Raw genomic sequence first — 12,846 nt, forward strand, 5'->3', positions numbered from 1 at the left:
GAGGTAATCGATGGCACGACCATAGCGACACCCTTGATCTTCACCCCATCCTTCGTTAATGCTTGATGTACTTGAGAGGAGTAAGACTTGCTACCCGATCCAAAATGTCCTGAAGGCACTTTAACTTCTTTATTTAGGCCATTCCCAGTCTGGCCCGTCTGTTACCCAAAATTGAGAGGTTTTTACCTTTAGAAGCAAATTGGGCCTTTCTTGTTTGGCCCACTTTTCCTCTTCTTTTGCCACAAACCTTAGTCCAACCCTCTTCTTCTCCCAATGTAATCATCCCTTCCTTCCTCCCATATAGTGTGCTTGCCTTCATTTTTTCCACAAAATCTGCAACTGGGTATAGATACAAATTCAAAAACTTGCTGAACCTGGTCTAATGGATGTTTCTCATGATTCGCGGCGGTGTCAACTGCCCTCTACTTAGTCATCCATAGATGCTGAGGTAACCATGGTCATGCTATATTCACCTGTGACATGCCCAAATCAACTACACCTATTACATATCAATTGTAAACATTCATGTTCCACGCTATATCATAGTCGTCCATAACCACTCTCCGTACAACTAGCAACCCCAAACTCACTTGAACACAAGCCCAAGCAAATTTGCCTCTCTCCACCGACTTGGTTGCTAGGTCTACCTTGACTGGTTTACCTACCATGGAGGCAATACACATCATGGCTTTCTCACGGTAATACCATATACTCAATCCTGCAATTCTTATCCAAACCATAGTGTTCCCAAAGGAGGCCTCACATGGTTTAAAAATCCGGAGATCATGGCTTAACCGCGATGTAATGACCTAGCATCATCCATGGACCCCCTAATAAAACCTTCTCCATATCTTCCCTGAAATTAAATTTACCGAGGAAGTAATCGAACCCCACATCCAAAACTTTCGTAGCCACCTTTAAGCCTCCATACCCCTTTCAGTTTATGCACCAAGGCCATATAGCTGAAGTGTTTATGAATAACCTTAATCACTATGGCCTCCTTGTAAAGTTCTAATAGAGCGTTCCTAGCTTCTTCAGTAAAGCTAAGCTTCGGAGGTGTTGGATCACCTTGTTTTCCCATGACTACTACCATCGTATCACCATCCAAGACATCAACATTGCCAAGCCCAGGTTTCAAAAGACCCGATTACCTTATCACAAAATGAAACCTTAAGAGTTACCCTAGCACTACCCTTACATAAGTCCTCCTTATCACCTGAAGCAACCTTGTGTACACTCTCTCCCATAATCTCCTTGATTGGTAAAGCCTCACCTTGTTATTCCCTCAGACACTCCACCTAACTCTTACCAGTCACTCCTCCATGGCTTCGTCGCCCATGTTGCACTCTCCCTAAACCTATGTGAAGTGGATACGTATTCTTAAAACCTAATCGATATTTATGTTATAAAAAATAGTGCAACAACATTTATTTAAATACACAACTATAATAGCTTTTATATTTATGTAAAATCTGCTAATATAGAAAAAAAAATATTTTGGCTTCTATAAATAGAGAATGAAACAATCTTACACATTATACAATAAATTTTTATAGAATTAGAACAAAGAACCCTGATACCCTCACTGTGACCTCTAGCCTCAACAATCCTAACATCCTGATAACCAAGCTTACTCCAAACGGATCTCATTCTCTCAAAAGGAACATGAGTTTCAATAAGAATGAAAATCGTTGGATGAAATTTACTAACTAATTCTTTACAATACACCCGGGCCATTTTGTTAGAAGTCCCTTTAATATTCCAAGATAAAAAAACTTATATCTACAAAATCCATAAAAATAAAATGGACATAAACAGAAACCAACCTCAGGAAAGGTCCCTTAATGAAACAATGATGGACCTCCAACATTCCCACCACTTCCTTGCCTCTCCCAAACTCGTGTTGCTCGAAAACACTTCCCACCGAACGGTAACCACCACCGACAAATTCTAGTTCTGCTGGTTCAGTGCACCATCGTTAGTGTGGAACACCGGTGAGTATTGCAACGAGGCAGGGCGCATCCTCTTATGGCCATTTTTAAGAGTAGGGGTAATCGATGGCGCGACCATAGCGACACCATTGATCTTCACCCCATCCTTCGTTAATGCTTGATGTACTTGAGAGGAGTAAGACTTGCTACCCGATCCAACATATCCTGAAGGCACTTTAACTTCCTTATTCAGGCCATTCCCTGTCTAGCCCGTCTGTTGCCCAAAAATGAGAGGTTTTTACCTTTAGAAGCAAATTGGGCCTTTCTTATTTGGCCCACTTTCCCTCTTCTTTTTGCCACAAACCTTAGTCCAACCCTCTTCTTCTCCCAATGTAACCATCCCTTCCTTCCTCCCATGTAGTGCGCTTGCCTTCACTTTTTTCGCGGAATCCGCAACTGGGAATAGATACAAATTCAAAAATTTGCTGAACCTGGTCTAATGGATGTTTCTCATGATCCGCCGCGGTGTTAACTGCTCCTTACTTGGTCATCCATAGATGCTGAGGTAACCACGGTCATGCTATATTCACCTGCGACATGCCCAAAGCAACTACACCTATTACATATCAATTGTAAATATTCATGTTCCACGCTATATCATAGTCGTCCATAACCACTCTCCAAACAACCGGCAGCCCCAAACTCACTTGAACACAAGCCCAAGCAAATTTGCCTCTCTCCGCCGACTTGGTTGCAAGGTCTACCTTGACTGGTTTACCTACCATGGAGGCAATACGCATCATGGCTTTCTCATGGTAATACCATATACTCAATCCTGCAATTCTTATCCAAACCACAGTGTTCCCAAAGGAGGCCTCACATGGTTTAAAAATTCGGAGATCATGACTTAATCGCGATGTAATGACCTAGCATCATCTATGGACCCCCTAATAAAACCTTCTCCATATCTTCCCTGAGATTAAATTTAACGAGGAAGTAATCAAACCCAACATCCAAAACTTTCGGAGCCACCTTTAAGCCTCCATACCCCTTTCAGTTTATGCACCAAGGCCATATAGCTGAAGTGTTTCTAAAGAACCTTAATCACTATGGCCTCCTTGTAAAGTTCTAATAGAGCGTTCCTAGCTTCTTCAGTAAAGCTAAGCTTCGGAAGTGTTGGATCACCTTGTTTTCTCATGACTACTACCATCATATCACCATTCAAGACATCAATCTTGCCAAGCCCAGGTTTCAAAAGACCCGATTACCTTATCACAAAATGAAACCTTATGAGTTACCCTAGCACTACCCTTACATAAGTCCTCCTTGTCACCTGAAGCAATCTTGTGCACACTCTCTCCCGTAATCTCCTTAATTGGTAAAGCCTCACCTTGTTCTTCCCTCAGACACTCCACCTAACTCTCACCAATCACTCCTCCGTGACTTCGTCGCCCATGTTGTACTCTCCCTAAACCTATGTGAAGTGGGTACGTACTCCTAAAACTTAATCGATATTTATGTTATAAAAAATAGTAGAACAACATTTAATTAAATACACAACTATAATAGTTTTTATATTTATGTAAAATCTGCTAATATAGAAAAAAAATATTTTGGCTTCTATAAATAGAGAATGAAACAATCTTACACATTATACAATAAATTTTTATATACAAAAACTTTTTTAAATTAAAAATAATAATTATTATTATCAACACATAGGTACCAATAAATTTTTATAATAGAACGATAGTTGGCCCGGCAATAGCCCGAGTTTTACACTAGTATACAATAAATTGCATGTATCAAATTTCACAAGCTTGTAAGTAAAACCATGTCCCGTTGAACGCCAAGTGCTACGATTTGCATTGCTAACGTGCTTAGAGAGGCAGGAAAACTAGAATACTACAGAAACAAGAGGAGAACAATTATAGTAGGGGTGGATAACAGATTATTCTTGCAGATCTATTATTGATTGAACTTACGCTCGTTATTCCGGCGGTTTGCTGAGAGATACGCAAAAATGATGGGCAAGAAGATCAGAAGTATGAGAATCTGCACCGAAACTTTATAAATCAGCGTATGTTTGAGAAACGTAATACAAAGTTGGGAAAACAATTAATAACTTACAATGGTCGAGCTGTAGCTGGCTTTATTTGGCAGTACGTATAATTTCCTGATTAAAGAAAATGAAAACTTTCAGAATGTCAAACAGTTAATGGTGTAAATTTATTTTTGAAATTACAAGGACATGTGCATACCTTTTACTAAGGAGACCAGATTCCCTGCAAGTTTTCTGTATAGCTTCCAGCCTGCTCAATGTTTTTGCCGCATTGGGATCATTTTGGTCAACCTACAGTAGAAAATACTCAATTGTTTAGAAATTATCCTTGAAACTGACAATTAGCTTTGCGGCAATGATATGTTCAATGATATCTCTGATTTAAAATTTTAGATTTGACATTCTCATTTTCTTTGGGATTAGGGAATGAATGGGAGGATCTATTACTGCTTTTGAGGGAAAAGGAGTAATGGCACCTAGCCACAGAAAAAATTAGGGGGTGAAGTTAGTCACGACCAAACTTCATAAGAGTAAGTTATCGTTTTCTACCTTTCTTGTTGCAACAGTTTTGGGAAACTGTTATCTATATTTTTGTGATGGAGTTTTCAAATAAGGCCTACAAAATGCAATTAACTGTTGAGGAGTTACAGGTTATAACATTTCAATTACTACCACTACCCTTTCTTTAGTTAAACGGGAAAATGGAATTTATGTATATGAGAATTTGTATGAAACGGATTCTACTTATTAGATACTCTTTTTCCATCCTCAAAGCAATTTTACCAAAAGTTCATTTGCCACATTATCAGTAGGGATGGCAAAGCGGGCCGCCCCGCCTAGGCCCGCCCCATAAACGGGGGCGGACCGGCCCGCCCCTATTTTTAACTTCAATAAAATTGTTAAAAATAATATTTGTCAATAGAAGCATCTTTATTTTAAAAAATAAGTCGCATAATTTGAGCATATATACGAAATTGTAAAATAAAATAAATAAAGTTAATAACTAAAAGAAGAATAAAAATAAAAACTGAAGAAAAAAGTGTTTAAAATTTCTATAATTATTAATTTTATAATAATAATCACTCTTTTATTTAATAAAAAAATGAAAAATAAAAATCTTCAACCCGGCAGACCGGCCTACCCGCCCCGCCAAAACCCACAAATTTGGCGATGCGGGTTTGGCAAGTTTCTTTAATTTGGCTTGCTCAAAATCTTAGCCCGATCTCGACCCGTTTTGCCACCCCTAATTATCAATAGTAAAATGTTCCTATTAGTAGCATCTACATTTATGAGAAGCAAAAGTAATCACAGTTTGAGTCTTTGAGACAATGCATCCACCATACCTTGGACTTTATCATACAGGAAAAGTCAAAGAAAGAACCATAGACATCAGCCATTGTCTTTGTTCGGTCAATCACCTTTGCAGTTAGACCTATAAAACAACCAAAATAGAGAGATGACAACAAATGAACAAATATAGAACACTGCATTTACGAAATCCATGTCAAACAGATTCCATGAAGTAAGTTTTGAGAAGACTGATTCACATAAAATAACTTGGAATGCTGACCAGTGCAATTAAGTATCTTTAGGACAATAAGCCTCAAACCTAAACTGTAAATTATGAAATTTAATATCTAAATTCATCCTTTTACCACGCCTCATTTTAACTACTCCTCTGAAGACTTCAATATTGTTGTAGCATAATGCCAGTGTTCCAATTGCCATGACCTATCAACAGGTAAAAAAAAAAAAAAAATCTAAATTACATAGCATACTATGCATAGTTCAAGCATAAAACTCGATAATGAATAGCACATATATCGGAAACAAATTGGGGGAAAGTGAAGCACCTGGGGAATAGCACAAAAACGAAATATAGATAAGTCTCTTAAAGCAGACATGTATTTTAAGCAATCTTCAGCATGCAGCAAAGCATTAGTGACCATGTCATTCAAGCATTGCACTGCTTTAACTGAGTTCTCCTCATACTTCAAATCCTGAATCATCAAATTTAAGTTTAACAAAGGAAAAACTTAAGGGGTGAAAAAAAAACAGCACATGCAAACTCAATTCTTGAAGAGTGCATAACATGAGTATGATGGGAACTTTCTTTTAATCAAGAACTTCATCTAAGAAACATGAGAAGGGGGGAAAATATAATAATTGTTTATGCTAAACTAATGTGAATTCTTGTCAAGCCAAACCTCAAGTTTGTCTACATATTTACTCCAGATCTGCCGAGGCCAAAACATGCGTGACTTCGGGATCTCGTTGATGTCTTCAAGATAATCTCTAATGATGTTTGTTTTCTACAATTCCAAATTTCTTCAAGTGAATAGTGCAAATAATTGAATAACTACAAACATGCTGACTGTCAAAATATAATTATCATGCTACCTGAAGAAACAGACCCATTGAATTGGAAAGGTGGTCTGGAGCCAAATCTTCTGAACCAGAGGCATGGAAAAGCTTAGATAAACCTAACCCAACAAGTCCTGCCACATAATGACAATATTCATCATAGTCATCAATTGTTTCTACCTGCAAATTTTTATCATCAAAATGTAAGTACAGCCACACTACAAGGGCACTTGTTAAGGTAACTTATATTAAAAAAATTGAAGCTTTTTATACAAATAAATGATTTGGAAAGTAACAAAACCCTACTTTTTAAAATGCATGATATAACATCCTAGAAGTCATAAATGTCAATTATATTGATGTAACTAAACTATAACACATAAAAGTGTAATATATATAGCAGGAAATGAGGAAGATGTGCAAACAAACCTCCTTGCAAATAAATTTGGCCATTCCTGCACCCATTCTTTTGGTAATATCTTCAATTGCTTCCTGGTAGCTGCAGAGTGATTGACCAGTTATCCCGGTTATTAATTGTTTGCCAGAAGAATAAACCAGAGTCTTAACTCTTAACTATCAGATCCAATTAATTATAGAAATAAGAGAAACTACTAGGAACTCAGTACATCTTGATCCAAGCTAAGTATGAAACCGTTTAGTTTAACTGATTCCAAATTTTATCAATAAACACAGTGACAAATTAGAGAAACAGATCCTCTTTAAATAATTAAATACATCCTACGAAATACCAATTAGATTGTTGCTTATATTGGACAAACAGCCTAATAAGTAAGAACAAATCTAATCAATCACTAATACCAAGCACATGCTATAAACAATAAATAAATAACATGGAGCTCGGTATATGCATGTCCATTAATTATACAAGGAATAGTGCAGGAACAAGAACTGACTTCCTTCCAAGTTCTAAAAATGCAGTAGAAACGTGATGAAACTGGTCCATGAGGATTTTGTACTCCTTTGTGCCACCTAGTCATATAAATAAGAATTAGAATCAGAAGCAGGTCAAAGTGACATCCCTTGAGCCATGAGTTCCATGAAACCATTTTTCATCAGGTTAATGAATATATAGCACGCTCATGGAGAATCATGAAATAATTATCTCACAGTTAGGTACCTATACTTACATGAAAAGTGCCAATCACGATCATATACGTGACGATGAAATGCTATCAGAATTGGAACCTTCACATCCGTAGCTACGCTTGTATCATCCTCTGTCAATTAGGAACGTACAAGAATTCCAAGTCAAATTAATTCTTCGTTTCGAATTCGGCCATAGCAACAGGATCTAGAGAAAGCTTGAAATCATGTATCTATTTTCGTCAAGAGGAACATACCGACGGTATCTAGGGCTCGAAGAACCAAATAGAATATGCAAACCTGGTGCGAAGTTAATTAAATCAAGAGTTAAACGGCGTCGTCAAGTGAAGGGAGAAGAAGAAAATAGGAGAAGAAAGAAACGAACGGCGTTACGGAGGTCAGTGTCGAGCTGCTGAATGACGAGGGCGAAGCTTCTAGAAACCTTCTGGAGCATAGTGTAGCAGAAACACCAGTGAGGCTGTGGAGGGATCTGCTTCTCGGCGTGCCTCATTGCCATCTTCAGCTTCACCAGCGGAAAAAGGTCGTCAGGGTGTTTCATAACCGCTCCCAAACTCCCCATCGTCCCTCACTTTTCAAATTCAGTTGAGATTCAGATCCAGAATTGAGCGCAATGTAATGTCTTTGTGCCCTCACAATAAAATGTTGTTCTACGCCGAGAATTCTTCTTATTACTCTTGCGTTGCGTATGACCTTACTGTTTGGTAAGTGACTAAAGTGGGAATATCTTAAACTCCTATCTTGTGCTGCAATTTGCAAGCAACAAACACAATTACACAATGCTAATAATTGTGACTCGTGACTCGTGACACGTGACTCCTAATTAAGTTTAGCCAGCGTTGTAATTTCGGTCACCCCCTTTTATTTGTGTGATTGTGTGTGGGTGTTTGACTGTTTTCTGTTTTCTTTGGGGTGGCTATATTTATATTTTTAAATTTTATGCGTGCAACGCGAGACGCGCGTGCCTTGCTCAAAGCGTGCACTTGCATTCAATTTTTAGTAAGTTCAATTTATGTATGGTTCATGGCTTCATGCTATATTATACGCTCATAATTTTTACTTTTTTGTTAACAAAAAACCACGTAAGCCTGATGTTATTATTATTTATCGTTATTATCCTATCCTGTCGTATTCTATATTTATTTCCTTGTATCTATATTTGAAATATATTTTGAAAAGATTTTTTTATGAATATAGTTAATTTATTTAATATATTTTTATTTATGTGATTATTTATATATTCGATGAATTATTTTAAAAAAATGTTTGCAAAATGTGAATTTTGACTTAAGTCCACCTCTATAATACATTAAAATAAATTAAAAAACAACTTATATCAAACTTAAAATTATTTTAATTCATCACAACTCAACAAATTCTAGCACATTTATTATAGATTTTTAAATTTTTTTCTCAACTAGAAATCCTATTATATCCGTAAATTAAAAGCACACATTATTTCTAAAAAAATTATCAAAATATATTTAAATCAACTAATTTAAATATGAATGGTATAACTCTTATCTATTAAGTGTATATCATTTTTTTGGAGTATATTTTTATTTGGTTCAAAAAAGAATTTTCCTAAATTAGATAGTCTTCAACTGAGTAAAAGATGGTATTTTTTCTTATACAAATTCCATATTTATGCCTAGTTAGTTTGAACCTAATTTTATTTTGTCCTTGATCATCTCATACACTCTTCCTTAAGATACTTTTTTCTCAAATAAAGATATATTTGGATTTTCAATTGTGTACTATATAGAACACCCTTATAAAATAATATCAAAAAAGAATTAATTAAGAATTATACAGAATATATAATTGGTTTAATTCGTTATTGATATACAAATTAGGGTTAAGTACATTTTTTGTCCCTAAGGTCTGGGGTGAAAATCAAATTCGCCCCTGACCTTTTTTTGTTATTAAAATTAGGGGTGTAAATTATCGAACCGGACCGAAAATTACCGCAGAACCGAACCGAATTTTACAACAACCGATTAGAAAACCGAAAAAATCGGTTTTTTTTGGTTTTTTTCGAAGTAAACCGATCGGTTTGGTTCGGTTTTCAGTTGACTAGGCAGAAACCGAACCGAAAAATGAAGGTTCAATGGTGTGTTTTTACCAAGTTACCCTTTAACCTAGGTATAAAAGGGCAACTTCACACACAACCCTAGCCTTCATCCTCTCTTTTACGCGAATGTTGAATCCGGAGCCCTAGCTTTCTTCCTCTGTTCTTCTCTTCCACGGTTCCACAGTTCCACCTTCGATTCCACCATGCTCGAGAGAAGGAGACCCTGAAGGAGAACCCTAGCTTCTCTTCCTCTCTTCTTCTCTTCAGTCATCGCCATCGCAGGGTCGCCGTTGCTGCCTCGCTGGGTCGCCGTCGCCGAGGAGCAATCCATTCACCGAGAAGCAGTCCTGTCATCGAGCAGCAGTCCAGTCACCAAGCAAGACTCCAGTGGCCGTCGCAGTCCAAATCGAGCGCCGAGCAGCACTCCTGTCACCAACCCATCTCCTGCAGAAAGCAACTCCACAATGTCTTCTTCGGAGGTTAGAAATTCTGAACAATTATTGTTAGAGATTCTGTTTAGTGATATTGTGCTTGATTTAACCTGAACAATTGTTTTTACAAATTCTGTTTGTAGTTATGATTTTGAGAAATTCTGTTTGTGCCTTTGTGGTTATGTTTTTTAGAAATTTTGTAGCTAGAAATTCTGTTTGAGTGTTTGTATTGGCTGCATCAAGAACTCACAGGATAATGCATCGCTTTATTTTTTTATTTTAATTTTATTCCTGGATGAAAAATAGAGACATTCATTGAATACATTGCTTGTGAGGTAATATGAAGTTTGATGTTTAATTTTTGAAGTAGATTTTAAACCCATGTGATCTCTGCTTCACCAGCTGTTAAGCTTTAGAATTCAGCTTTAGTGGACTATGCATGAACTGGCTAAAAGTGACAGTTGATAGTAATTTTAGGGATGAAATCATTGAGATAGGCATTAGACTAGCTTCACTCATTCCCAATTTTGATAGAAGGTCTATTATATATTTTGTTTGGGACAAACTGCATAGAATCTGTTCTATGAACTTCAATTCCAAGAAAATTCTTTGTTACTATGCAATCTGATCTTGGTATCTGTTTTTACTTTTTGTATTTGGCGATAAAGAATTTACTTTTTGCATGACTATGTGGTTGAATAAAGATAGTAGAATCCATTTCTATATTGCAAGAATATTGTGTATTCTATCAAATATATGAACAGAAAAGTAGTAACTTTGAAGCCCTTTTATATATGATTGTTGAAACACTTTGAACACAAATTAAATTGGGTGAAGTGTTACTGGTTCCTTTGGTCTTTTCAACATCCTTACATTGATTAAAATGTAAAAATATTTATGTTAATAATCAAAGAGCTTGTTTACGCTGAAGTTATTTGGCTGTTATTTGATCATTAAAGATGGGAATATAGTTCCTTATGATTTCTCTAAAACTTTCAAAGCTGGTTGTTCTACCCGACTACAGCTTATTTTATTTGTCCATAATTTTCATTGTATTTGCCTTGTTTTTTATCTATTATGGTTTTGAAAGTTGTTTTTTATCTGTCATGGTTTTGAAAGTGAAATTGCATATTATTTCATATTGCTACTTGGAATTGTTGAAAAGGATGTTAAAAATTTGTTCCTATTTCTCTTTGGTGCCATTTTATGAAACATGTTCTTGGCATGCAATCAATGCTTACAGGAATACCTGTCCCATATATGATTGACCTCATTTACTTCCTTCACCTTTTATTCCTTAAATTTTTAAGATGCACACAAAATTGGCTTCGTGCTTCTCCAATGACAACTGATTTTGAGGAGCTTATTGAAGAGTTTGAGAAACTTGAATTAGGTATGCAAAAAAGAAATTTGTAGTTCCTTTCATGGTTTATGTTTATAATCTATAATTTATATCATATTTATAATCTATATTGATTTTCTTGTTTTATTTTTGTAGAAATTGCACCAACCGGAGAAGATGAGGATGAGTCTGGTGTGGATTCAGATTAAGCATGGTGGTTGATTGGCTGTTTGGTTTTTATTTGTTTTAAAGTGACTGTTGTGGTTTAAGTGTGTTTATTTTTGTTGTTTTGCTAGACATTTATAATTGCCTTTGTTTTATATTTAATTAAGTTGAATTTGTACTGGATTTGGATGTGATATACTCTTGTTATTCTGGTTTATTGAAGGTTTTAAACTTTATTTTATGATAATTTAAATTCTATTTATTAGGTATAAAAAAACCGAAAAAACCGACCGAACCAAACCGCTGTTGGTTCGGTTCGATTCGGTTCGGTTGTCCAGAAAGCAGCCAACCGAATGGTTGATATTAACGTTCAACCGATCAGGTCGGTTCGGTTTGTTTTCGGTCCAAAACCGAACCAAACCGAACCGATTACACCCCTAATTAAAATCATCCTCAATGTTACAAAATATTATAAAGTCGTCCTTTTGTCAATAAATAATATTTTTTGAAAAAATTTTCCCTTAAACAAAAATTAAAAAAAATACCCCTCACCCTCACTCTCACCCTTACCCTCACCCCACATCAGAATGAATTACTACAGAAAAAGAAAAAATCAAAGCACAAAATTTAGCATCAAAAAAATTTTTGAGCAATGAATCAGTAACAGAGTTATCAAATTAAATTTATCATCAAAGTTAAGTAGTGAGCAAACTCAACACACAAAATTCTGTTTTAATTTCTCAGAAAAAAGTGCTAACAACCAACAAGTATTTCAACTTTTCAACAAGAAATCAAAATTCACAGGCTTGATAAACATTAAGCCATATAAGAAACCATCATCATCATTATTTCATGGATAAACCAAAAGTAGAATCAGATCACAGTAGCAGCTGCAACAACAGTAGAACCAGCTGCCACCACAGGCCACTGAACATTCAAATCCTTCACCCCTTTTCCATCCCTAGCAATAACTCCCTTTCCATTCACTCCACCATTCACAGTATCAACTTTCTGGTTCAATCCTCTGATCACATTTTCAACAACCGAGCAACAAATAATTCCAAGCTCTTTTCTCTCTCCTCAGACTTCTTCAGTGCCTCCTGCAAGCTCAGTTTCTCCTTAACCCACTCCTCCATATCCGAGCTCTTCAAATTTGCAAAGCTCTCCACTTCCTTAGTCTTCTGCCGTAATTTCGAAACCTCATTTTCCTTCTCTTGAATCTTCTCCCTCAACTCCTCCTCAACCCTAGTGATAAACCCCATTTGTAGGGTTTATCTTGTGCTTGATTTAAGGGATTTTATGACCTTTTACCCACATTTATCCATTGAAATAGCATGGTTTTATAACTTCTCCTT

At 36.2% G+C, this 12,846-nt stretch overlaps 1 protein-coding gene across 1 annotated transcript; it reads right to left on the reverse strand.

Annotated features, from left to right (window-relative positions):
- Positions 1 to 3,529: 3,529 nt before the first annotated feature.
- On the reverse strand, positions 3,530 to 8,298 carry LOC107458988 (squalene synthase 2). The gene is made up of 14 exons (XM_016077208.3): positions 7,847 to 8,298; positions 7,719 to 7,761; positions 7,506 to 7,595; positions 7,272 to 7,347; positions 6,787 to 6,856; positions 6,394 to 6,537; positions 6,201 to 6,305; positions 5,847 to 5,993; positions 5,649 to 5,724; positions 5,337 to 5,425; positions 4,193 to 4,284; positions 4,062 to 4,107; positions 3,917 to 3,986; positions 3,530 to 3,836 (listed from the first exon to the last, which is right to left on the reverse strand). Exons 1-14 carry the CDS (start codon positions 8,039 to 8,041, stop codon positions 3,829 to 3,831), a joined length of 1,251 nt encoding a protein of 416 aa, XP_015932694.1. The 5' UTR covers positions 8,042 to 8,298; the 3' UTR covers positions 3,530 to 3,828.
- Between the last annotated feature and the right edge of the window lie 4,548 nt (positions 8,299 to 12,846).

Source organism: Arachis duranensis, chromosome 7 (assembly GCF_000817695.3).
Source record: "Arachis duranensis cultivar V14167 chromosome 7, aradu.V14167.gnm2.J7QH, whole genome shotgun sequence".
Lineage (NCBI taxonomy): Eukaryota > Viridiplantae > Streptophyta > Magnoliopsida > Fabales > Fabaceae > Arachis > Arachis duranensis.